We start from the raw sequence: 27,552 nt of genomic DNA, 5'->3' as shown, positions 1-27,552 counted from the left end.
GCCTCCCATCAGCCACTTAACCCAAATAGAAAATTTCCGCAGTGACGTGTTGAATCTGGCCACCAATCCCGCAGAAAGAAGAAAACTGTTAGCAGCGCCATGAGCGCAAATGGAGCGAGCCAGGGAGATGAGCATCGATTCCCGACTTATTCGCTTAATTAAGCCCGAAGCTGAGAAAGCTGAACCATCGTAGAGGCACTCATTGTATGCAACCCATACAAACCATAGTAAAAGGCAAGGCAAACTGTGGCGAGTCGCAAGAGTGGAAGAAGGAAGCAACCACCAAGAGTGACAAGGTGCACGTAAAGAAACGGGAGGGAGCAGATTTAAGCCAAAATAACCTCCAAAGTGCTCCTAGACCTCACGAACTCTGCTGCAAAGCAAGAGGCAATGTTCAAGACTCGCGCTTGCACTGAGGTAGAAAGGGCACACCGAAGGCAAACAAATACTAAATCTCTCAAGCACATCCGGGAACGGGAGCAGCCTTCTCAGAAGTTTCCACATGAACACCGATACCTTTGAAGGAACTCTGCTCGCCCAAATACATTCCGAAGAAAGGGTGGTGCACGTCCTTGGCCGGAGGGCTTCATAAGCTGAAGAGAATGTGAAGTTGCCATACGATGAGAGCTGCCAGACAAGGTCCTCTGAAATGTATGTAATATTTTCCTCAACAAAAGCCCTCGCTTGCTGCATACGCCTCCAGGTGAGTGAGCAGGAGGTAGATTGCCCCTCCTGATAGCTTGCCTGCATAAAAGTACTCCACAAGGAGCCCGCTTTCAAGAAGGCGAAGTAGAGTTTGGCCGAGCAGGCTCGCAGAACTGTCGATAGGCAACGAACTCCCAAATCACCTTCTTTCGTGGGCAAACAGATTTTGCTCTAGCTTGCCCAGTGACGCTTCGGCTTTCCGTCGGCTGTGCCCCAAAAAAACCTCGCAAACCTTGCTTCTAGTGACTGTTCAACGTGGTGTGGCAGGACTACCGAGACCATCGTGTAGAGAGGTATCATGGAGAGGACATGCTTTATGAGTGTGAGTCTGTTGCCACCCTTGCAATTTGGCATCCACTTTTTCCAACAGATTTTGATAGAAAAGAATCCTATTTCTCCCGGGAAACATATTCACGCCCAAGTATTGGAATGGCAGCGACAAGCGCTGCATGCCCAGTGCATGCGACATATCAGCAGATCGCCTTGCCGTGCAATGCTTGGAAGTGACAACGAAACTTTTTTTGTAGTTGATTCTTTGCCCAGAACCAGCCGTGTACTGTGTTAAGATCCTTGTCAACGCCCTTAAAGAACTGGACTAACCATTGGCGAAGATTAGTATATCATCGGCGAAAGCCAAGTGAGATACGATCGTGCAATGCAATCCCGTCGAGTAGGGGGAGAGCACGCTCGTTCCCATACTAAGGATGAGTAACCGAGACAAGGCTTCCGAGACCAGAATGAAGAAAAGCGGCAAAAGCGGGTCTCCCTGTTTAACTCCTCTTGACATCTGGAAGAAACCACAGCTAACCCCGTTAACCAAAACTGAAAACCGCGTTGCCTCCAGATTGTTCATGACGAGCCTTCTAAAGCTTTCCGGGAATCCAATTCTGGTAAGTACCGCCTGAAGGAAAGGTCACGATACTCTGTCAAAAGCCTTCATCATATCCAGCTTGATAACCACATTCGAGCCCCGTCATCGTTTGTCAATGTATTGCAGCAGTTCAAAAGCTAAAAGGACATTATCTTGAATGCTTCGTCCTTCCACAAACCTGGCTTGCTCTCTAGAAATCACATTCGGCAAGACAGCACTTACCCGAGACACAATAATTCTCGTGAAGACCTTACTGATAAAGGTGCACAGGGATATTGGGCTGAAATCCACAAAGGTATCCGGATTGGTCTTCTTGGGAATCAACACAAGCTGAGCACTGGCCATAGCACGCGGAATCGGGATGCCTGCAAAGAAGACTAGAGTCGACATATAGACATCGTCCTGAACTATGTACCAACAGTGTCTGAAGAAGGCTCCCGAAAAGTCGTCCGAGCTAGCAGCGGTATCTAGGTTTAGTTTCCAAACCGCACCTTTGACTTCCTAACGGGTGACTGGCCTTGTCAAAGTTGCAATGTCAGAAGGGCCCAGCCCCTCCGGTAGGCAACGTAATAAAGGTTCTAGACCAGTGCAATCCTTAGCCGTGAAAAGTTTAGAATAGAAAGAGACAGCCTCTTCCTGTATATCCGCTTGAGATTTGAAAGAATATTGCTCGAGTCGTTCCTGATTGCAAAAATTCTCTACCTCTGGTGTCTGTCCTTTACCACTGTGTGGAAGAAACGAGTGTTTGCATCCCCTTCCTTAAGCCACTTCACCCGGGCCTTTTGTTTCCAGAACATTTCCTGTTGCTTTAGGGCCAAAAGAAGGTCCGCATGGTGCTTGTGCAACAATGCCCGATTCTCCGGCGACGGTCAATCATCAAAAGATCTATCTGCCTCCGTTACAATAACTTCCAAATCTCGAACACGGTCGAAGACATTGCCAAAAGTGTCTTTGTTCCATGTTCTGATGGCTTGTTTGAGGCGCTTGATCTTGAAGGCTAGGGCTCGCATACCACCTCCATCAGTCGGCAAAGTCCAGCTCGTTTTGACAACATCCTTGAAACCAGAATGAGTGGTCCACATACTTTGAAACCGGAACTGCTTAGGGAAGCTCAAGGCCACATTAGTCCCACTTAATAAGATTGGGGAGTGATCAGACGAAGTTTTTGCTAGAACCTAAATACGCAAGTCCGAGAAGTAATCCCTCAGTGCTGAATTCATCAGGAAGCGGTCTAGTCTCTTCCAAACCAGCCCTGAATTGCGAACCCCGTGCCAGGTGTACTAAGTTCCAATTGTATCCAAATCAATTAGGGAGTTGTCACCTATGAATCCCGAGAAATCCGAGATAATTCCCAGCTTCGAGGAGGCACTTCGCCTGTACTCAGAAATGCTTGAAATCATATTGAAATCTCCTCCAAGAAGGATAGGCATGTTGTCTTCAAGAACTGCTGCTAAATGTAACCATAACTGTGACCGCTCCACCTTGGTATGTTTTGCATAAACTGCCACATAACCAAAACTAAATTGCCAAGGTATATAGTGGACTTTGTAGTAAACAAATTGAGAATTAGCTATCGCAATATCTACTTCGAAGCAATCCGACTAGAGAATCTAGATTTTCGAATCCTCTGAGGCATATCCACCCAAAAGATTGAAGTCTCGAATGAAGCTATTGAGCTTATCAGAACTTACAAAAGGTTCAATAACAGTGACTAAGTGAACGTGCTCACGTCTTAGGATCCGTTTGAGCCTACGTCATGAGGAGAGCAGGCCTTGGACATTCCAACTTAGCAAGTTCATTTCAAACGGTGGGAGAAAGATACTCTGGCGATTTTACCCACAGCAAAGCGAGTAGTCACTGAGGGTATGTTTGCAGAGTAATCCTTCCTGGGACGGCTTTTTTTCTTAGTTATTGCAATAATGTCATCCAGTTTTGAGCCTCCAAGTTTAGAGGCAAAAAGTTTGCTGGCCTCTCTCCACGAATCTAGTAGAAAAATTGAGAAAATCTGAACATCCTGTATCTCATCCCCATCCGATAAGTGTCCGGGCTGGGATTCCGAAAGCGACGCTGGACGGACACCATGGTCATCGATCAAGGCCACTCTAAGATGGGAGTTATTTTCTGGGATTGGAAAGGGCACTATTGAAACTGAACTACCCGAGTCCATAGCAAGCGGCACTCTGGGGTTTTCTGCTAAGTTATCATCTTGGGGTTCGGTCGGTTGAACCGCTACAGGTCGCCATCGTTTCCTTGGGGGGGACTATCATTGGTTGTTGAGGAACGATCAGAGCTTGCTTTATTCTGGAGAGCCTGTCGGGGCTCATTTCGGGGATCTTGGAGAGGGACGTCAACACGGGAGCTTCGACAGTCTGAGGTGATATGGCCAAATCTACGGCATTCTAGGCAATAAGGCGGGATGTATTCGTAGGAGACTCTCTGACTTGATAGGACTCAAATTATCATAAGACCTTCACTCAAGAATCAATCAATAAATTAAGGCAAAAAGGATAAGGCCAACTGAATTGATATTAATATTGAAGGAGTCAAGGATTCAAGGCAATAACAAATCAATTGGTGCCAAGCTATTGTCCAGTTGTCCGAGTTGTCACTTGGCAGTTAGTAATTCACAATTACACAAGTCACAATAGGAGATAATAATAGATTAATAGCAAAATTAAATCACATATTCACATAATCACAAAACTAGAAAGAAAGTTGAAATAAAAAAAAATATTAGGGATAAACTAGTTCTAGCACTCCTAAGTCCAGTTGGCAACTCTGCAAATATTTTTTTTAATTAAAAACAGTAAAACAGAAAGTAATTTAGTATAAAGGAATAACATAAATGGCAAAGGGTATACCCTTTTTCAAGCCTTTCACAATCATCAATATATTTCTCAATTTGTATTTGTTGATTTGCTAATCTCAACTAATCTTGTGTATATACTAATGCTTCCACAATTTTAGGAGTTAAGGAACTCCTAAATGGATCTAACACCCTACCACTAGTACTAAAAGCACTTTCAGAGGCAACTGTAGATATTGGTACAACTATCACATCCCTTGCCTTTTTTTTTTTTTTGAGAGAGAATGGACAATCTCATACCCTACCACTAGTACTAAAAGCACTTTCAGAGGTAACTGTAGATATTGGTACTACTATTACACCCCCTGCCTTAAAAAAAAAGAAAAAAAAAAGAATGGACAATCTCTCAATATTTAGCTTCCACCATCTAAGAAGATCAAAATCCACCTTATCATCAACAATATTCTCACTCAAATAAACCTGCAGCTCAATTTGTTTACTGCTTCCACCACTCTCCATTCTTTGTCTTTTCAATTGGCTTTTCAACCTAGACTGTGGCCTACGAACTGTAGTTTTAAATTGGATAAGCTACACATTCACAGGTTGAACAGGTTGGGCAGAGGATTCAAATTGCACATTCATAGAATATGTGGCTGCATATTCATTGTACAACTCAACCATTGCAGCTTGCACCTTTTCAAAACAAGCTTCCCCTTCCACTTCACCATACAGTTGGACAAACTAGTGAGACATATATTCAGCTTTATCTTTAGGTCTAAAATATTGACAAAAAATTATCAAGAAGTTCATTTTTTCATGATCCTCCAATATTTTTCAAACTTATTTTTCATTTGGGTCCCCATTGCATGTACACCAAAATTCAAGTATGCATTACTCAAAAAAGCTAAGTAAACAGAAATCAAATAAGGTATTCTAAAAAAATACATATTACAGATTTACAAAATAGGTTTTTATTACCTTTTAAACCAGTTGCAGCCCCAATCATGTCATCCAACATGCAATTAAGATCAGAGATCTCATTGAAAAAAGTGTTAAATGTGACATAAAGAGAACCAAATATTCTCACAGTCATGTCATAGAAACTTTTCAGCAAAGTTACTAAACTTTGCACAGAACACCAATCAAGATAAGAAGGCACATAATCAGCAAAGTTAGTAGAAAATGAAGCATCATTCTCTTCATATGCTTCAAACACTTTTTGGTATTGAATGACATTGTTGAGCATTATGTAAGTGTTATTCAATCTGGTTGGAACATCCAACTGCAAAATAGATTTGGCTTCCACCCTAATCAAATAAGCAAGATCATTTGATTTACTTCGTTTCTCCAAAATATATTCCCCGAAGAACAAGGGCTTCAATAGTCACAAGTTCACTACCACGCTCGCTAAAGGCTAGAACTTCCACTAGTACCACCGACCACCAATCACCGGAACACTAGACACCACGAATCGAGAATCAAAGAGAATAAAGAACTCACAAAAGAGAGAACAGGTGGGTCGAGTCGTCAAGAGAGAACTTAGACTCTCAGAACTCAAAGAATCAGAGAACTTGAGAAGAGAGTCAAGAGACTAGAGAATAGAGAGAACATAGTGGAGAAGGTCTAGAAGATACGCGCCTGCGCTCAAAGGCAAATGAGGAGAATGGCTAAATCAATTGGAAGAATGTATATAGCTAAAACGACGTCATATGGAAGAATGCAAAACCCTAACCCTACATAATTTCAGATATTTGGATGGATCAAATATCAAAATACACTACCCTACCCAAATTAAATAAATCTTATTACACAGTTTAGATCAGTTTTATACCTTTGGATATGGATCGGGTCGGCTCCCCTTTTCCCCGTTCTCGGGTCGGACGGAAATATCGGGTGGGCCTGGTTTTGCACAACCCTAGTAAAGAACTCACAAATCTTAATGCAATTAAACCTTGAATCCTAGGTGTTTGTCATGGTGTTAGGTTGCCTACATAGGCTATCAATTAGGCTTAATTGGCGACGTTTGTCACTTTTCCGTAAATTAGATGAGTTAAGGGTTATTGTGCATCCGCGGCTAACTTACGCCAACTATATATTATGATGAATAAATATCTTTAGTGTTAATGATCATATCAAATCAATTAGAGTTAATACTTGGTTTGGAAACTTTTATTTGTATTATTAATTTCTTGATACTAGTTTTCCTACTTGTTTATTATTAAATGTAATTTATAGCATTTTATTTTATTTCTATTTTAATTAAAATTTTCCATTTGTTTAGTGAAGTTTAAAGTAGTTAACTCAAAACTCCCTGTGGCCCTGCGGGATCGACCTGAACTTGCCCTGTATATAGTAATTGGTGTAAAACGACAAACATCATGAGGTCATTCTGTAGATGTAGGAAGCATTTTTCCCATATATATTGTAACAAACTAAATATCAAGCCGTTGTAAAGATAGGCAACTATGTTGCATATTTTCGTTTCTGCAAGTTGCAAATCATATTTACAATAAAGCCTTCATTCAGTACAGTTTGCATTTAAATATACACAACAATAGTCAAGAACAAAAAAAAAAAAAAAAACAAAACAAAACAAAACAAAACACAAATTGTTGGATATATTACAGAGGCGATTTAGGATGAGTGATACAAAGCCTCATGAAATATATGTATATGTAGTGTGTGTATGTATATATGTATTTAATCAAGCAGTTGCAGTTGGATAAGATGCTTGCATGGCAATACCGCAAAGCCCTTCCTTAGCATCAATGTCTTTCTGCATTCTAATGTAACCATTCTCACCCCAACTTGTCCCCCACGAGTTCTTCACCAACCAATACTTAGTCCCATCCTCAGCTTTCCCGTACCCCACGGCCGTCACGCCGTGATCCAGCTCCGTCCCGCACTCTCCCGTGAACACCCCGCTGGAGTAGAACTGGAAATCCGATTCGCCGGCATCTATGGCCACGGATACAGGCTGGTTGGCCACGGCCTTCTCCAAGGCCGACTCGCTGTTAGCGGGGACATCTTCGTAGCCGCTGATCTTTGCTGCGCTGTTAGATGACTTGCTTTTCTGGCAGGATCCGTCGGTTCCTTGGTATGGGTAGTTGGATTCTGTTGTGAGGCCTTTGTTGTTTATGATGAACTGGAAAGCATCGTCCATTAGGCCTCCTCCGCAGCCTTGATCTTCGCCCTTTACGTCGCAATCTACAAGCTCTTGCTCCGACAATGAGATCAGCTTACCGGTTGAGAGTTGGGTGATTCCTTCCATGGCGGCCACAGCAGAAAATGCCCAGCAACATCCTATATATATTATACATACATCAAACTTAAGTAGCTAGCTTATAAAATAATTTAATTTAATTTTCTTATAACCAATATTGTTGGGCAGAGGTCTATAAAGGGCCAAGTTCAAAAATTGATAGCTAAGGAATTGCTGGGCAGAGGCAGGTGAAGGGCCAAGTCTAGCACCCTACCTCTCGAAAATGTTGCCATGATGCAATGGGAGAGGAAAATGTTGGGCAAAAGCCAGTAAGGGGTCAAGTCCAGCAATTGGTGACTAGGAATTGTTAGGTGGAGGCTAGTAAAGTGTTAATATATTACCTCTAGAAAATGTGATGGCAAAATATAAAGAAATAAAGTTGTCTTTCGGTATAATGGTAATAGCTAGATCCTAAAAAGTATAAATATGATGTACTCACCACATTGGCCTTGATCCTTAACGGGAGTTACGGCCCCCTTCTTTCTCCAATCCACCGTAGATGGAACTGCACTCACATTTTCATACCTAAACAATGTATTGGAGGAACACTCGTGAGGCAATTTGTATCCATTCCGAGACGCTTGGAATTCCTTGTTTGTTAAATCTGCAAATGCATTGATGCCAAGCTTGTAAGACTTGGTTCCGGCCTTGTTGAAAGCATCAATGTATTTTACGTTCTCTTTGAATATATTGTATCGTTTTGATTTCTCCACCTCGTCTTTGTAAATACGTCCATATTGAGCCATCCACTGATCGTGCCTCTCCACCATTGATGAATCAGGTAATGTTCGAGATGTGGCTAATGACGCCGACATTGCAAACACTAAAGCGAGAGCTACGAGAAGCTTCAAACTTTTGAAAGCCATAGTTGACAATCTCGATCCTTAGAGATGTTTGCAATTTACACAAGTACTATGAAATGTTGTGAGTGAATGGATTGAATTAAGCCACACTATTTATAAACTTATCTAGCTAGAATTCCCGTGATTTCCTTAAATAATTAAATTGTCTTGCATTTCAATTCATTCATCTTTAAATGCCTGGATAGCCCGGCAAGTTATGTGCAAGATATTGACAATAAAGAACTGCGTAGACGTAGGACTGCTGTAGACCTGACCATTTGCAGTGTGACCTATTAATATAATATGAAATTAGAGAATTTTACTTTTAATATGTTCCAGATCAATAACGGGTTAACATGTTAGTAATCCATTAAAATTTGTGTATTACTGGGTCAACTCATTAATGTTCATGTTATTTATGAATTTTAAATATTATTTTATTATTGATAGGGAATATTTTCCAACTATACCTCCTTCTATAGGTCATTTACCTGTTCGGTATCCGGTCAGGTCACTGACAGGAATCATTCCCGACCTTCAATTCCCTGACCACAGACATAATATTCCCGACCTAAAAGCAACAGCCAAGTTAACTAAAGATTGTAGTACCGACTTGCTGCTCAGGACCGAGCCTGACCAGTTCAGATCTCCCGAGCAGGGCTACTTGAGGATTTGAACCTAGATTCCTGGTCTTAATTTAACTCAACCCCGTCCCAATGGGCGACCAGGAATCTAGGCACACGTGGCTATCAGCTTGTTCCCGAGCCTGTCGGTTGCATGTCCGACACGTGGCAAGCATGCCTGGTGCTCGGCATGTGTCTTATTTACTCCGCTATAAATACAGCAATAAATGTAAGGAGGGGAGGACTTTTGGCCTCTCTCACCTATTACACTACACAGCTCGAAACTCTTTGACCTTGCATTACTGCCCGAACTCAAGATTAAACCAACCAGGAAACTAGTTTTGGATCTTCCTACAATCCGACCCTAATACTCTTACGTATTTGTGAATACCTATGTATTTACTATTTACATCAATCATTTTATAAATATTATGGTAGGTTATGAATGAATATCTTTATTATTTTGTTGGACGTAATTGTATATCTTAAAAAGTTGTTTCAAAAGTTTTATTTTCTAAATAGAAAATTATATTAAAATGTCTAGTAGGTTTAAAACAGATTGTCAGTCATATCGTGTCGGGTAGACGTGAAATATGTTAACTAAATGTGTTTAACTAAATGTGTTTATCATATCAATCCATTTAAAAATTATGTTATGATTCAATTTTATAATTCTAACGCATTAACCTTAACTGGTGGTATCTATGTTTAGTTTTATTGTATTTATGTTGTTATCGTCTCAACGCATGAATGTCAAGGATACTCTGCTGTGACATATTCTATTTATTACTGTTTCTTATATTATAATAAAATAAGAAATAAGATATGTTCCCAAATTTTAGGATTGCCGTGACGGTGTTCTCCTGCATTATATTATTTGGTCTGTGTTTGGCATTTGTTGAGAATCTTGATTTGTCGTATATGAATATAGCGCAAATTAAAGTTGGACGTCTTTAAAATTGTAGTGAGACAAGCTAAGCTGTTTGAGTGCATATTCATCTTATATAGATTGTTGTCAGGATGGTCATTGGTCTAATTTCTTGTCAAATTAATCAAAAATAAAAATAAATTTTATTATCATTTTAGTGAAATCAATCACGGAATTGAACTACAATGGATTGAATTAAGAATAAATGTCAGGTTTTCCGAATTTGGTGGTTTCGTCACCTTTAGTCCTAAACTTTTAAATTGATCATTCGTAATCGTTTGAGTTTTGAATTCTACCTTCTGTTAACATATGCCGTGTACGCCGTGAAAAGTAAGGGCAAAACAATCTTTTTATTTCAACCCCAGCCAAAACAATTCATTTTCCTCAAAAATTAAAATTAGCCCTAATCTCCTCCCATCGAACTCCTTCTCCGATAATTCCCAATTACGCAAACGCCGTTCTTTGGTGAGCCAAAATCGCAATTTCAATACGAAGATTTCACAATTATAGATTCGTTCCTGGCAAAGAAAGCTCTACAGTTCTACGGTTTTTTAGGGAAATGATTTGTTTTAGCTGGAGTTGAAATTAAAAGACTGTTTTGCCCTTACTTTTCACGGTACAGATGGCAACAGTTAACGGAAAGACTACGACAAGTCAAATTCGAAACTCAGCTCGGAGGACCATGGGTGGTCGATTTGAAAATCTAGGATGAAAGGTGGCGAAACCACCAAACTCGGAGGACCTTTGGCTGGCATTTACTCCTGAATTAATGTAGTCGAATTAAATTTCGATTAACTAACTGAATTAATCAAACTTTTTAATATATTTCGTGATACATATGATATATTTTATATTTTAATTATCATTAATTTGATGAGTTTTATTGAGATTTAAAAAAATATATATTGTTATTACCAAAATTTTTTAATTAATTCAAACATGCCATATTTGTATAGAGAAAAATGAGATTACATATCTGTGTACCTCCGTTGTAAATAGACTCTTATCAATCTTATGTGTTGTAATATCATGAACTAAATTTAACAATTGTTTTTTTTTAAATGATATGCACGTGGTTATTGTTGGTTGACTGAAATGGACGATTTGTACCGTCCAACTTTTGTGACAATTGATCACTTGATTAGGCTGCGCCGTACATATGACTCTAGGAGAGCTACTGTAGAACTGTATACATATATTTCATCTACTTGATTTACTTGATTGAATAATATGGGAACTAAAAAAAATTCATTAATTAGTATTTGTTCTATACTTTTCAATTATTTTCAGCCTAAAGAATTAATGTTTTCACCAAAATTTAATACTATGACTATCTTTTTAAAATGGTAATAGAGATATCATCGATTCATCGCATTAATAAATATTATATCCGAAAATATGAAGTAAAATGAGAAAACTGCCTATAACAGTGTTGTTCTAAACAATACATATTTTATACTTGAATGTTCTTATGTTGTTCATAGGTTACTAGATCAAATAAAGAAAGCTAGCAAGCTGCTCTGAAAAAGAGCCAAACTAGAAAACTTTTGGTTATCAAACTAATTGTGGATTAACTAAATTGAGTTGCCTAAATATTTTATGGAGTAATATATATCAAAACAATCATAATCATAATAATAATAATAAAATTGAAACTTTTTTGGAGTAAAGGCAACTATATATTGTTATATACGTCGAAGCATGTATAATCACAGGAAAGATTCCAGTACAGTTGGCATATAATATACACAAACAAGAAAAAAAAAGATAATACACACCAATTAATTACAGAGGCGTTTTAAGGATGATTTATACAAAGCCTCATCAATTCAAATATATATTAATCAATTAAGCAGAGGGATATGATGATTGCATGGCAATACCGCAAAGCCCTTCTTTAGCCTCAATGTCTTTCTGCATTCTAATATAACCCTTCTCACCCCAACTTGTTCCCCATGAGTTCTTTACTAGCCAATACTTAGTCCCATCCTCCGCAATCCCATACCCAACAGCCGTCACGCCGTGATCCAGCTCCGTCCCGCACTCTCCCGTGAACACCCCGCTCGAGTAGAACTGGAAATCCGATCCCCCGGCGTCTATGGCCACCGATACAGGCTGGTTCGCCACGGCCTTCTCCAAGGCCGACTCGCTGTTAGCGGGGACATCTTCGTAGCCACTGATCTTAGCTGCGCTGTTGGATGACTTGCTTTTCTTGCAGGAGCCGTCGGTTCCTTGGTATGGGTAGTTGGATTCGGTTGTGAGGCCTTTGTTGTTTATTATGAAGGTGAATGCATCGTCCATTAGGCCTCCTTCGCAGCCTTGGTCTATGCCTTTTACGTCGCAATCTACTAGCTCTTGCTCTGAGAGGGAAATCAGATTGCCGGTTGAGAGCTTGGTGATTCCTTCCATGGCGGCAACAGCAGAAAATGCCCAGCAACATCCTATGTAATTTTACAATTAATTAGATTCTTGTTGGGTCTTTTCAAAAAAAAAAAAAAAAAAAGATTCTTGTTGGGCCGGGCCCGTAAAGGGGACATGTCTAGTACAAGGGGATCGTTATGCTGTAACGACGTCGTTTTATTAAAAACGCGCATCCCACTTTAAAAAAAAAAATCAATTTTGATTTCCCTCAACAGCATTATGTTGTTCATTCATTCTGGAATTTTAGTTCATAGATTCTGGAATTTTAGTTCATAGATTCTAGAATTTTAGTTCATTGATTATGGATATTTAGACGTGATCGAAACTGATTTTTTTTTCATTCATGCTGGATATTTAGTTCATTCATTATGAATTTTTAGTTCATTCATTATGGATTTTTAGTTCATCGATTCTGGAATTTTAGTTCATTGATTCTGAATATATAGTTCAAATTATGCACAATATAATGTTGTTGCTGGAAATCGAAACTGATTTTTTTTTAAGTGGGACGCGCATTTTTAATAAAACGACGTTGTTTTTGCATCCGTATGCACCATGGTGCATACGGATGCACAGCATAATTTGACAGTACAAGGTGGCTGGGGATTGTTGATTGAGCCGTTAAAGTCCTTAAGGGCAAGTCCAACACCCAGCTTGTCTGGAATAATGTGATGATGGTCTATAGGTAAAGAAATATAAGTTGCATCTTTACTATTAGTTATAGTTTTTGGCTGTTAGTTCTCAGGCAGGCCACTATGAAGATATATTAACAAATCAAAGTTGGATAATATACTTACCACATTGGCCTTGATCTTTAACAGGAGTAACGGCTCCCTTCTTCCTCCAATCCACCGTAGTTGGAACTGCACTCACATTTTCATACCTAAATGGGGTATTGGAGGAGCACTCGTGAGGCAATTTGTATCCATTCCGAGATGCTATGAATTCCTTGTTCGTCAAATCGGCAAATGCATTGATGCCTAGCTTATAAGGCTTGGTTCCAGCTTTGTTAAAAGACTCAATGTATTCTACATTCTCTTTGAAAATGTTATATCTTTTTGTTTTCTCGACTTCGTTTTTGTAAACGCGTCCATACTGAGCCATCCACTGCTCATGCCTCACCGCCATCAATGAATCAAGTAATGTTCGAGACGTGGCTAAATAAGCCGACGTTGCAAACACCAGTGCAAGAGCAATGAGGAGCTTCAAGCTATTGGAAGCCATAGTTAATTGACAACCTTAAACCTTAAAAAAAAAAATGGTTGTAAAATGTTTACAACTGTAATGTGTTGTGAGTGAATGCATTATTGGGTTAAAGATGCAACGCTATTTATAGGGTTTGGAATTTCATTGTCACAGAATCTTAACACGGAATAGAAGTAGATTCAATGGAAAAGCCGGCAAGTTACAAATGATAGCGACAATATAATGAAGTTCCAATTCTGTACGTAGACGCTGCTTCATAAACCTAAGCTCTAATGTTGTGCGTTAGCCGTTAATTAACGGGCAATGAGGCAATCAATAATTAATATTAGAGTAATCCTAAATTTTCCTCCTAAACTTATTTTATTATATTAAACAGTGAGATAAATTTGGAGAAAATAGTTATATTAATTGGAATAAATAAATAAATCATACTGTTTCTTCTAATTTATCTTACAAATGATAGCGACAATGAAGTTCGAATTCCGTAGACGCTGCTTTGATGGAGCTGAGGAGGACTCTAATTTTGTACATTAGCCGTTAATTAATGCTGCCATTGCCTATTGCGTTTGAGCTTATTCATGGCCAATCAATTGTATTGTGTAACCAAAATTTTGTAGAAGTGATTTGAAATTTTTTGGATCACAACGAAAACCCGCAGTCACTATCCCGTTATATAACCCTAACCCGCAAAGGACCACAATAAAATAAAATCGCTTAAGTTGTTCATAGGTAACCGGCTCAAATTAAAAAGTCAATAAACTTCGATTCAAACCAAGAATCTCAATAGACCGTTTTTACTGGGAGTCGAATTTAAAAATTTGTGATTACCAACCCTACTGACTGATCAACTTTCGGGTTGCGCCCAATTTAAAACGTTTTTAATACCATAAGGAGTTATTACATATTAATTAGTTTGAGGATATGTGATGCGTAGTATATTTGCAAACAAATAATACTCGCTGTACGAATTATCGATCCACAGGGAAGTGGTTGTATCAAGCACTTGTTACTAATTTATTCATTAGAGCTAATCATAACAATTGTTTAGATGATTAATTTGCATAAAATAAATAAAATAAAGCAGAGATTCAGGATTTGAAAACAATTAGAGAGAAAATGAGATTCTTGGGATTCAAGTATTTAATCACCTAATGCCAAATCTTAAGGACAATATTAAAATCTGGGGTTTAACAAGTGTGAGGATGCAAGGTGGTATAGAGCTACTCTCGTAGTCACTAACACTAGTGAATTTCCACCCTCGTGGCTTAAACACCCAATAAAACAAGATCAAGCATCATAAATTCCTAACTACTACCATCTCTCGATGCACAATAATCAAGAATTAAACTCCCTAACAAAATTATCCTTTCTCAAGGTGCAACAGTTAGGTGCAATTGTGTGTGCCCTAAATTATGCCCAACTCTCGTTGTGACACAAAGATAGCAAACGAAACAAGTAACTGTAGCCACTAATTACAAGCATCAAACAATAAAATCACAATTGCAACACAAGTTTAAAACCCAAATAATAACATATTAAAGAATCTAAGAGCTCAGGCAATCGTTATACCCTACATCACGGCGCGCGCCTCCCAAAACGACGTCGTTTTAGGAGGCGCGGTAAGAAATTGCTGTGATTATGTATATTTGTTCATACAATTATGTATATTTTTTATTATGTACATTTTTATACAATTATGTACATTTTTTTTATACAATTATGTACATCCGAATCAGGAAATTTTTGTGTATTATGTTAAGAGTTGATGTGTATTATGTTAAAAGTTCATGTTTATTATGTATTATGTTAGATTATGTGTATTATCTTTTAAAAAACAATATGTATATTTTGTTATACAATTACGTACATTCATGTATACAATTATGTACATTCATGTATAACATTATGTACATTTTTGAACATGAGATTTTTTTTAAAGGAAAATTAACTGCCAAGCACTGGGTAGCGAAATTTCTAAAAAAAAAAATAAAATAAAAATAAAAAACGACATCGTTTTGCATCTGGGCGCACAATGCAACGCGCGCCGTGATGTAGGATATAAATTGCCGAGCTCAGGCACATAGGTTCATAAACACTTTTATCTAAGAATATCTAAAGAATTTAGTCAAGCATAGCTAAATTATACATAGCAAATATTAATTAAAAAAAAATACAAATTATCAAAAGAGTATAAGAATGAACCAGACGATTCTCTCAAATCTCCCTAATCTTCTTCTTGCTTCCCAAGACAACTTGTGGCTCTTGATTTCTCCCTGTCTTATCTTCAAAGATCTCTGAATTCTCAAATTGTGTTTAGGGTTGAGGAAAGAGGATTTGATAGTAGGAATCAAACCAAGACGAAATAGGAATTTTCTTATTTTGTTTTAGAAGTTGTCGTCCTTAAATTGAAATTGAAGTTGGAATATATTTGCTGCCAAATTTGATTGTAATATTACAGGGCGTTTGGTTGGAGGGATTTTAAATTTCCTTCTCACTTAATTCCCACCTAATTCTAAAGGCCATTAAATTCCGTAATTTGGTTGGAGGGAATTGCAATTCCCCCAATTTCATGGAACATGGAATTGCAATTCCCCCAATTTCATGGAATTAAAATCCCATGTCCCCCCGATATTTTAATTCCTGGGAAAAAAAGATAGTGATTAGTCAAAATTACACCTTCATTTTTTAACCTAAAATTAATGTCTAACAACAATAATGGACATTTTTGACTTTATACTACTTATTCCCTTTCAATTCCTATGTATACCAAACATTGGAATTGAAATTCTCAGTAATTCTATTCCTGTCAACCAAACACTGGAATTTAAATTCTCACTTTATTCCCAGTAATTCAACTCCCATGTAATTACAATTCCTTTCCCATATAATTCCTCCCCTCAAACCAAACGCCCTGTTAAGGTAACCACCTTGGAATTCTGCGCCTAATGATTCAGCCGCCCATTGCTTTCTTTCAAAGGAAAATAATTCCTTTTGTTTTCATGCAAATCAGCCCTTGGATTAGGAAATAATTTGCGCTGCAGTGTTTCGCTCTGCTGTGCTCGAACATATTGTTTTTGGGAAAATTTTAACATATCGAGTTCGAGACTCGACGTATCGAGCCTTCTGGGCTCTAACTTGTCCATTTTGGCTCCAAACTCGTCCTTGAACTCTCCTTATTCATATCTTTGACCTAAAATGGTTCAAAAACACTAACAAACACCATAAAACATTCAAAACGAGTGTGAATCACAACTAAATAATAAAATAAAGGATTATGCAATTAAATTATCACAATCATGAACTCAAACCTAACAAACACCATAAAACATTCAAAACGAGTGTGAATCACAACTAAATAAAACACTAACAAACACCATAAAACATTCAAAACGAGTGTGAATCACAACTAAATAATAAAATAAAGGATTATGCAATTAAATTATCACAATCATGAACTCAAACCTATCAAATATAATTAAATCAATACTAGAAATGTGCACAATTATGATTACATCACCCCCCCCCCCCCCCCCCCCCATACTTAAGCATTTGCTTGTCCTCAAGCAAAAACCAAGAAATAAATCACAAGTCAAAACATACAAATTACTCATACTCTCTCTTGCACAACCTTTCAAACCACCAACCAACTCGCTGCAAAACAACAAGCTTCAAGAATCAAATTAGCTTGGCACATAAGACCCATTCTCAAGCCAATAACTAAGCACCAAGAATTTAAAGTATGTGAGGATCAAGTGTGCACAAATACTCAGTTGAGATTATGCAAGACACGACTAATGAATGAGATCCCATAGGTTTGCCCTTCATACTCCCTTAGATCAAATCTAAGAATGCATGTTAAGATCAACTAGGACTTTATTTAGCTTGTAATGGGGCTACGGGCGATGACTAACAAGGAAGTGGTATGGAAAAATTAATCAAAAAGAGAGAATGTCACAATTTATCTAAACTTTTCAAAATTTGGAAGAGATGAGATAATCATAATTTCAAGGAGCAAATTTCTTTTAAGAACTTAGCAACTCTTTGGTAAAGTGGGGGTCCAAACTCAAAAAACTTTCAAACTTTCTCTTTTCTTTTTTTTTTTTTTTTCTTTTCTTTGGATTTCTTTTGAATATAGCAAGACAATTTTAATCCAAACTTTCATGACCCCCACACTTGAACATTTGTAACATCAGCTGCTTTTTGGCACAACTCCATAAAAACTCTTCTTACATAAATAATAAAGATAAAAGTTTCATTCTCTCAAAGGGTGGAAGGGAAATATTTGGCCAATGGCTAAGGGTTATAATAACAGGGGTAAATCAAAGAAAAACAATCACAATGAGGGGATAGGTGCTTAGCACTTATTTGAACAAACAAAAGGCACAATGGCACAAATGATAAAAATATATGTAGGAACAGGTTTAAAGGCTATGGCTAACAAAAGATGACCTAAATCACTTCAAAACATGCAAAAACTTAGACATCACTAAGGGAGTAATGAGGCAAGTTCTAGCAAAACACCCATGACCGGAATCTCACATAAGCCTTCACTAGCAATGCATAACACACAAGATCAAGAATTAATCCAATTATTAAGTGGTTAACAAAGCTATTGGCAATGGAATAGATCAATTATGTGTTACACCTCAAATCATCAATCACAAATGAAAAGAAACGGCACATCACATCGATTATGCACCGCACATCAAAACGACGTCGTTTTGTTTAATGAAAAGAAACGGCATCTGTTTCCCGCTGTTCCGTACCTTTTCGCAAAAAGTAACTCTGTTATTTTGTTTCATTTTGTATACACTGCAGTTTCAATTCAACACAACTACAGTTTCATTCGATATTTATAGACTCAAATATGTAAAAATGTTATTTAATTTTATTTGATATACACTATAGTTTTATTAAAACACAACTACATGATCATTTTGATATAATTACAACTTCATTGTACAATATACACTCAAATATGTGAAATGTTATTCAGTTTCATTTTATATACAGTGCAGTTTCATTTGATAATATAAAAATAATACGCGAGGCAGTGTCGGTTTAGATATACTGTAGTGTCAGTTTAAATACATTGTAGTGTCAGTTGGTAATTAACATACAAAAAAATACGCGCTCTGTTAACACTAACGGCGCCGTTTTAACCGCGATGCACCACGATATAACGACCCCTCTTCAAGGGATGGTCAATGATACGATCCCACATCGGCTCCACGATGAGATTGTGGACTAATATAACTTTTGTGATGGAGTTATGGTCTTGACTTGAGTACCGTATGACATTCACTCAGGAGATTTGCCAACGGGCCACATACTCGATCACTTCCATACCGCTAGATTAGTTGGAGGCCGGATATGATATTCAATCTTTGTTTTGAAGTTTAATGATCTTGCAGTTCTGGTAGATAGATGAATACTAGGAAGCTTTGAGAATTTTGAAAACTTAGGCAAATAGTATTGACTTTGTTATCAAAGCACTTTTTTTTGGCTTTCACATATATATAAATTGTTGGATGAACAAGTTTAGTACTGAATCACTTCATACAAAAAGAGTGGAGTACAGGAATTAGAGCACTCTTGAACCACTGTATAGTGTTCGAGACACGGCTAAATACGCAGACTTCGCAAACATTAGGGCGAGAGCAACGAGGAGCTATTGGAAGCCATAGCTGAACTCAAATTAAACCTTAGCTTAGCTTAAAGAATGTTTGTAATTAATGTTATACAACTTAACTAAATATATATATGATATACCAAGACTATGTGGTCTAATAGTACCCGGGTTGGACTTTCATTTGGAAGGTTACGAGTTCGAGGCTCAGTGGAATATAAATTTTATTTTAAAGATAAAGACCCCGTTATATCAGTCAATTTTAACTTATTTAACCACTATTAACTATTTAACAAGTGTTTGATTAATTAGATATTCATAACAGCTTATTGCTCTAAAATAGGCAAATTATTGTGTGGACCATAGTCCACACAATGTTATGTGGATCATAACAAAAAGTACATTTTTAATATATTAAATGTACATTATTTTTGTACTGAGTGTACATTATACAATATAATATACACCCAATAAAAAAAAAATAATGTACATCCCCTAAATACAATGTACATTGTTTTTGTACTGAATGTACATTATTTGACAGTTACAAAATATGGTCCACACAACTTGTGTGGACAATAATGATTGTCTAAAGCCTGCATGGGTAGCTCAACTGGTCATAGAGGTGAAACTTTGAAAGAATGACCAGGGATCGAGTCTCACTAGCGGCAGTGTAGGAACAACCTCTCACAGTGAGGGGGGCTCCTTGTGCGCAGTGAGCACCGGTCTAACCTCTGTGGTTCATGTTCAGTTGAGTCACCATGATTAAGTTATTCAAAACAGTTTTTTTGATCAACTTTTTAAAATAGTCATTTTGCATATAACTGTCAACTAACAAATAATTTACCAAACATCTTTCTACAATCAGCTAATGTTATCAACTAGTCAAACTCACTAACCCAATCAGCTAACAGCTATTTACAAAAAAACCCCAATGTCTTTCGTGATAATATAGGAATAGAGTGATATATTTGTGATGTGAAAGAGCATTTGTAATTTGAAGTGAATGAACTACACTGTACATTAATTCTGATCACATATCAACTGTGGATCCAACAAAGGCTTCTTCTATAACTTCCCTATATGTCCAATAGCTGTACTAGAATCAATGAAAAACCTTGTATCCTCCTAGGATCACTGTCAAATTCTGAGAAGGCAGTCAAAGCATTACTAACTTCATAGCCAAATATACTTCCTCTGCTGGCTCTTCAATCTCATAATATAAAAGGTTGCGGTTTTTCTCATGTTTGTATGATCAAACCTGCAAGTGCTTGGATTAATGATTTTGGGTCGAAAATTGCACCGACTTTCGGGTCATGGACTGAATCTACAGTCACCTGCAAGAATTGAAGCCTTTATGCAAAATGCATCACTTGAAGAGCGAGCAAATATGGAAATCCGAAGGTTTCTAGTAGGGTAAAACGCAAAATTAGAACGACTCACAAGTAATAATTATTCTCAAGCCCTTCACACACTACTGGAAATTATAGAATTTCCGACCACCTGAAAGTGATCTTAAATCAAGTTGAAAGCAAAAAGTGGTCGAAAATAACAGCAAAGGTTTTTCCGGATACCAAAAGTAGTCGGAAACAAAGCTTTCAACTTGATTTAAAATCACTTTCGGGTGGTCGGAAATTTCAGAATTTCTAGTAGTGACAGTTAAATTCAAATAGGCAGCAAGCGGAAGAAATATTAACACGGGCACGTACCACATTACGAATCCCTTGGGAAGTGAGGCGATCAACATCCATCGGAACTTGGCCGTCTTTTGGCACCAGAAGCGTATTGATATATCTATTTGGCTGTATGACAAACGACAGATAAGCATGAAAGAATTTCGTTAGTTAGATTGCATAACGTTCGATTCAGAATGACTAACTTCAAGAATTAATAGAGCTAAAGGAAGTTAGTTGTACCAAATATATACGTGTAGATCTAGCTACTTACGGGATTTTTAAGGCAATTGCAACGATCCTCGTAAGTTCGGTTTAGGGCATCGGTGATGGCTGTCACAAAGCAGGAAGCAGTAAAGCCACTGGTTTCACGGTCGTGTGTACCATTCAACAGAAGCACCTATGGAGATGATTAAACAAGGAAGAAAAGACGATAATTTTCCTAAATTTGAACATGGAAAATTAGTCTCAAAAGATTACTTGAAATCATTTTCACATAAAAACCAATAGAAAGTCGTGGAGATTAGCAAATCAACCTTGGGGCATGACCGTGAAGCGATGGCTTCCCCAACTCCGAGTAAAACCTAGGAATGTAGATCAAATATCAGTAAAATTGAAGTTTGTGAAATGCATTGTTATATCAATGGTCGATAAAATCATATACGAAAATATGAGCTTAGCCCGGAGGGAAGATTACACCGTATGCGTATAAAATTACCAGAGAAGGGCAGATGGAAGTAAAGAGCGATCCCATGGCAAATACGATGCAGTCTGCATTTCTCAACTTTTCCAAGACCGTTGGATTTACAGCAGGGAAAACCTGACAAATCAAGAGAAAATTGGAAGTACAGATCAGCTGAAGACATCAGACTCAAACCCGTGACCTGGCTCTGATACGACTTGTTAGGATCAAGCGTTTACCACTACGCCAGAAACTATAGCTCACAACAAAGGCGCAACTTTATTTCTTTATATACCGCCACCACATTTTCAAGAGCCATGGTGCTGGACTTGGCCCTTCACCAGCCTCTGTCCAACAATCCCCCTAGCCACCAATTGCTAGACTTGGCCTTTTACCGGCCTCCGCCCAACAATACCTTTTAAGGATTATTGAGGAATTGAATACAAATGAAAGTAATAGGGGCAAAAGAGAGTCGAGATTTTTTTTTTTTGGAACATAATTGTGACAGTATTTAATAGTTTACCTCATGCAATAAGTTGCTTCCTTCACTTGACATGTAGAACACTCGTTTTATTTTTGAAGCAAGTGCAGGAGATGAAGAGATCCCCTATCCAGATAGATTTAGACGGTCAAATGAGGTGAGAAAGGTAACATATAACATATGTAGCATATTTATAGAAGTACAATTTTTCGGGCAATGGCAGAGGAAAACATCAAATAGGAGATCGGATTATGTTATTGATATGTAATTAAATAATTAATGTGTTAACTAGGCATGATAAATTTAAAAGTGAAATAATGCAAAGAGATACCTTGTTTATGGGTTCCATGCGTCCATTTGTTGGGTGAGATATTGCATTCTGTCCACGTATAATGGTACCATCCTAATGAAAACAGAACACAAGACCAGTTTTGATTTGATATATAGTAAAGAAAATAAGAATTAGTTTTTTTCCACTGGCTCATCTCATTAAACCAAAACCAGGAAAGACCGAAAGAACCTACATGCATTGGAACAACTTGAGATTGCATGATCTAATTTACAATGTTGTAGAAGGCGCTAGGCACTAGTCAGGCGCCCCAAGGGCCCCTAGCACCTAGAGCGCCTAGGCGGGCAAGTAATAATAATAAGAAAAACATAGCAATGTATACATTGCACACACACACACAAAAAGAAGACTCGGGTGCCTAGGCTGCCTAGTCGGCCAACAATTATGGTCCACACAGTGTTGTGTGAACCATAACAAAAAGTACATTTTTAATATACTAAAAGTACATTATTTGTGTACTGAATGTACATTATTTGATAGTATGGTCCACACAGTTGTGGACCATGATCCACACAATAATGATTGTATCCATCTAAGGGTAAAAACCCCTCGGCCTAGGGGCGCCTAGCGTCTAGGAGGCCGCCTAGGCCGATTTTTACAACAGTGCTAATTTATCATTCATGACAAGGAAAAGGTAAGCTTCAATGCGATCAAACCAATCAAATGGGCAACATATGACGGCCAACATACCCCGCCACCGGCCACCCCAAAAAATCACCACTCTACTCAAATGAATACACATATTTGCTCGACATGGGAATTAAAAGAACACATGCTTCAGTTAAAGATACTTATCATAACTCATAAGAGAAGCGTGGGAGGGTAGGGAAAGGAGAAGAGTTTGTGTAAAAGAGAGATCATACCCGTAATTCACAGCCCAACGTAAGCCTCTCGTTAGTGGATATCACAGGAAGAACAAGACTTTCGGTTGGAATATCAGAAACACGTGAAAACAAAAAGATTGCAGCATCTAGAGACTGAAAAAATGTCCGTGCTCCTGCAAAGAAAAAATTCCCAATGCTGCAAGGTAACCCGAGGTTTTATCAAGTCAGAACTGCAAAAGCAAGTTCAAGATAGTAAACACATAATTACAGGTAAAAATTCAATATAGAACCTATTTCCATTAAGCCGGAACATGAGAAACTTAAATGGGTACCAATTCTGAAGAAAATAGTTATACAATTACATATATCTATAAACACTATCAAAGAGGAAGGCACATAGAGAAGCTACTTAAAGACCTTCGTAAAGGCATTGCAATCAAGAAGGCTAGTATCAAATACCTTCCATTACTAAAACAAAACAAGTCTTCTGAGCGCCGAAGAATCTGCATAAAAGAAGTCCATACTAGTGACCCAAATATATAAATTTAAGAACTCGTCAACTGTCTTCTAAATAAGAAGAGAAGTGACACTAATGCCCATGGTATCAGTCAAAGAGAGCCTAAACTTGAATTTCAATACACTGTATTGTGTACACCGTATTTTCATCCAAAGTTATAGAAAATATGATCTGACTCCAATACTAAAAGATCATAGCAATGAAGAAAATCATCATATTGTAAAAAAGTGAAGTTTCATCAGTTTAATCCAAGAAATGTTAACAATTCCAAAGCTAATTACAGATTTTACATTTAAAAGAATGACAGGGAAGGCAAAGTCCAAGAATAGCTGCAATTGAGAGATAAGGTTGATAAAACAACTACGAACCTGGTCTTGAAAGTAAGCCAAGAAAGCTCGTATAGTTTCCCTGTAAGGTTTTGAGATGCCTTTCCAAAGGTTATGGTTCCCTTCCACAATATCATACCTATTCACCATATAGTCATTATTGGCAATGTCAATTATCTTACCAAAGCAGTTTAAACACGAAAGTTCCGAGAAAGGCTAGTAAAAAAAAAAAAAAAAATTTCCTAGAGCACACTAAAATGGAGAAAGAACATCAGCAGAATAGAACAAAGTCATTACTCAAAAATATGGTTTCACTACCACTCTAGCTTTGCTTTTTGTGCATCAAGAGGTAGTCGATGACCAAGCAATGTTCTCACAGCAAGGGCCTCAGAGGTACTTTGATCAGACAGTCTCAAGCATCTTGACCGTATGTCCCCAACTGCAGGGCCACCTGCAGGGTACCCATAAAATACACTTGCTAACTGCCACACAGTTTGAAGGAAAAATAAATAAATACATGAACATAGAAACAAAGTGAAAACTGAAAAGGACTTAGTATATGTGACAAACTGGTAAGTAGAGCATGATCCTTAGATAACAGTTTTCCTCCCATTCTTTCCCATTTTTGGGGCGCAAGGTAATAGCTACATATATTATCAGACATACTAATTCGCCTCCTACATGTCAATCTTTTGGCAGCACTAATCTTAGCCAAAGTGGTTCAGAACGTCGAGTATCCGCAGAAAAGCAAGGATGAACATAATGTGAAATTACTTACAGTGATGAGTACTTTCAAACTAATACAAAGATTTACTGTCAAGAAATCAAGGGTTATGGCAAAACACAAAATAAGGAATTTTAAAAAACACTTACCAAGAACTCGGACAATCTCAGCTGTACTTCCACCATCATCAGAAACAGGAAGAACATGAGCAACACAAGTAGTTAACTTCTTAAGCTCTTCGGCAACACCATTAAAGGCTGTTCCACCTGTGTACTAACAACTTGTCAGATCCCATAGTAATGAGTGGCATAAGCAGCCAGAGCTAGAGAATAAAGCACCACTAACTCTACAATCCCATCATTTAATTAAAACTAAAAGAGGTACATTTCAGTAGAATAAGCAGTATAAGCCATTTACCACGCTAGATTATCAAAAACTGAAATCCAATACCAATTATCCACCATTTTCTGTTTTCAAGTGACTGGGCTAAAGCTTCTCCTTTCACTTCAATCTTCAAGATTATATAAAAATAAGGATCCTGCTAGGACCAGATTCGAGATTCGCTTTGCTTTTACCCCGCAAAAATAAAATTAAAAGCCAAACCCTCAGTGGGTATTTCAAAGATTGAATTTTTTTCACATTTAACATAAAATTAATCAGAAAAACTAAATCTATACCATACCCGAGAAAACCACCAGTGAGGGCTGATGAGCAGTGGGTACGGAGGAGTGGCAGTTGTGCGTGGGAGAGGTACGAGCGGAGGAAGCCATGAGAGAGAAGGAGAGAGATCTGTCTCTGCTGCTGCTGCTTCTAGAAGGCGAAGAGAGACAAATAGGATGGAAATGGAAGAGAGAAAACGGGAAAGAAGTAAAGGCATTTAAGGAAGGAATAGAGAAGGGGGGTCCCAAACAAGTGTCCGCCATAATTCCCCTCCCGCACAACCCACGCCAACATACCAAAGACCAAAATGTTGCAGTTCGTCTCTTCAGACTTCAGTCTTCACTTCAACCACGAGTCCATCGCCAGCTCCAAGTATTATCATCACTACAGTACAATCAACTCTGGACACATATTGTTTGAATTCAATTAAATAATTATTTATCCAGTTATCATTTTGTTTTCAAAAATGGTATAGGGTTGGACTCTCTTTGAGTAAAATTCTCAATACGCTTCATATGAATTAGAAAAATGAGAGTATATGCAATATTATTTTTTTATTTTAATTATACTTTATATGGCTTTATGTTTATCATTTAATACCAGCCGCCCGTCTCTTATTTTATAAGTCCATCTGCATTTTAAAGGTGTTTTATTTTATTTAACTTTCATATGTTAATATTTTACCAGTGTAATGTTTGAAATATTTATAACTCTTTAATGGATATATTAAAATGGGGTGAATTTCATTTTTGGTCCTATTGTTATAAGGATTTTTCTAATTTTAGTCCATCATAATTATTTTTGTCGTATTACGTCCACTATTATTAAAAGTGTTCCAATTTTAATTTATTTTTATATTTTTCGTGAACTAAAATTGAAACAATTTTAATAATAGTGGACTCAATGTGACAAAAATAATTATGATAGACTAAAATTGGAATGACATCTATAACAATAGGACCAAAAATAGAATTCACTCATTAAAATGGCTCAAGAAAGAAGGAAAATAATGTGTATGGCCTAGGGGGAAGGCTTACGAGGGGAAGTAATCTGACCAAATGCAAATGTGTTGCCCTAGTATTGTTGACAAAAACCAAAACAAAATTAGAAATCTCAACCCGTCAAAACTAGGAAAACAAATTCAAGTAGAACAAGGAGAAGGCCAAAGGGAAAACACACATAGAACAAGGAACACAAAGTCTAGAAATGAAAGGAATACGGATTCAATTACTCTATAAAGGGATTAAATTCAGGACAAAACAAGCGAGCTTGATCTTCAACTTCGCAAGATACACTCTATTCATAAAAGTCTCTTGGGTATTCACGTCTCTAGTGAAAAGTAGGCCATGATTGTTTACGTGATGAGAGTTTTGGTATATAAAATCACGGGCGTTGCTCCAAAACACCTCCAAACTCTTTCTAGAAATCGCACTCTCGATCACAGTCACATCCACTAATAGTTACTTAGTTAGTCACGTGGCCGCGATCTCAGTCGCGTCCTAACGTGATGAGAGTTGGTTTTAATACCTAAAGTAGGACATAGTTGTTTACGTGATGAAAGTTGGTGTTTAAAACTGTAGGCGCTACTCCATAACACCTCCAAGCTACTTTTGAAAAGCTCACCACCGACTGTAGGCGCGTCCATGCATGAATCGATAGCTAGTTTGCCCCACGCTCATGATCTCAGCAATGTCCTAACTTAATAAAAATTGGGGTTTAAGATAGTAAGCGCTACTCCAAAACACCTCCATGCTACTTTTTGAAATTGCACCCTTGTCCGCAGTCGTGTCCAAAAAACTTTCAATAGTTAGCCCGCGATCTCAGCATGTCATAACGTGATGAGAGTTGGTTTTTAGGAATATAGTTGCTACTCCAAAACACCTCCAAGCTACTTATGGAAACCACATCCTCACCTGCGGTAGTCCATGAATCGCTCTCTAATAAGCCCCGCGTCGCAATCTCAACCACGTCCTAAAATGATGAGAGTTGGTTTTTAACATCACAAGCACTACTCTAAAACACC

The 27,552-nt window shown here is 37.7% G+C and overlaps 3 protein-coding genes and 1 long non-coding RNA gene across 6 annotated transcripts; 1 reads left to right on the top strand and 3 right to left on the bottom strand.

The window, feature by feature from the left end:
- Nucleotides 1-4,777: 4,777 nt before the first annotated feature.
- On the top strand, nucleotides 4,778-5,548 carry LOC109153973. The gene is made up of 2 exons (XR_002049641.1): nucleotides 4,778-5,266; nucleotides 5,379-5,548. It is a non-coding gene; the product is annotated as an uncharacterized LOC109153973 (long non-coding RNA).
- Nucleotides 5,549-7,033: 1,485 nt separating this feature from the next.
- Nucleotides 7,034-8,543, bottom strand: LOC109153967 (senescence-specific cysteine protease SAG39-like). The gene is made up of 2 exons (XM_019301851.1): nucleotides 8,084-8,543; nucleotides 7,034-7,685 (listed from the first exon to the last, which is right to left on the bottom strand). Exons 1-2 carry the CDS (start codon nucleotides 8,508-8,510, stop codon nucleotides 7,087-7,089), a joined length of 1,026 nt encoding a protein of 341 aa, XP_019157396.1. The 5' UTR covers nucleotides 8,511-8,543; the 3' UTR covers nucleotides 7,034-7,086.
- A 3,150-nt stretch (nucleotides 8,544-11,693) lies between these two features.
- On the bottom strand, nucleotides 11,694-19,413 carry LOC109153969 (senescence-specific cysteine protease SAG39-like). Its single transcript, XM_019301853.1, has 3 exons — nucleotides 19,335-19,413; nucleotides 13,256-13,670; nucleotides 11,694-12,478 (listed from the first exon to the last, which is right to left on the bottom strand). Exons 1-3 carry the CDS (start codon nucleotides 19,347-19,349, stop codon nucleotides 11,886-11,888), a joined length of 1,023 nt encoding a protein of 340 aa, XP_019157398.1. The 5' UTR covers nucleotides 19,350-19,413; the 3' UTR covers nucleotides 11,694-11,885.
- An 801-nt stretch (nucleotides 19,414-20,214) lies between these two features.
- LOC109153963 (uncharacterized protein YNL011C) lies at nucleotides 20,215-25,913 on the bottom strand. Of its 3 annotated transcripts, none has more exons than XM_019301848.1 (13): nucleotides 25,552-25,913; nucleotides 25,019-25,142; nucleotides 24,464-24,596; nucleotides 24,188-24,284; nucleotides 23,762-23,805; nucleotides 23,342-23,498; nucleotides 22,461-22,532; nucleotides 22,172-22,255; nucleotides 21,685-21,786; nucleotides 21,503-21,550; nucleotides 21,241-21,366; nucleotides 21,003-21,095; nucleotides 20,215-20,630 (listed from the first exon to the last, which is right to left on the bottom strand). In XM_019301848.1, exons 1-13 carry the CDS (start codon nucleotides 25,744-25,746, stop codon nucleotides 20,535-20,537), a joined length of 1,371 nt encoding a protein of 456 aa, XP_019157393.1. In that variant the 5' UTR covers nucleotides 25,747-25,913; the 3' UTR covers nucleotides 20,215-20,534. The 3 variants fall into 3 exon arrangements, with proteins under 3 accessions (XP_019157393.1, XP_019157391.1, XP_019157392.1); XM_019301846.1 differs by having other exon boundaries at nucleotides 25,019-25,135; XM_019301847.1 differs by lacking the exon at nucleotides 20,215-20,630 and adding an exon at nucleotides 20,655-20,765 and having other exon boundaries at nucleotides 20,952-21,095; nucleotides 25,019-25,135.
- Between the last annotated feature and the right edge of the window lie 1,639 nt (nucleotides 25,914-27,552).

This window comes from Ipomoea nil, unplaced genomic scaffold (genome assembly GCF_001879475.1).
Source record: "Ipomoea nil cultivar Tokyo-kokei standard unplaced genomic scaffold, Asagao_1.1 scaffold2565, whole genome shotgun sequence".
Lineage (NCBI taxonomy): Eukaryota > Viridiplantae > Streptophyta > Magnoliopsida > Solanales > Convolvulaceae > Ipomoea > Ipomoea nil.
This window is presented reverse-complemented; position numbering and strand designations above follow the sequence as displayed.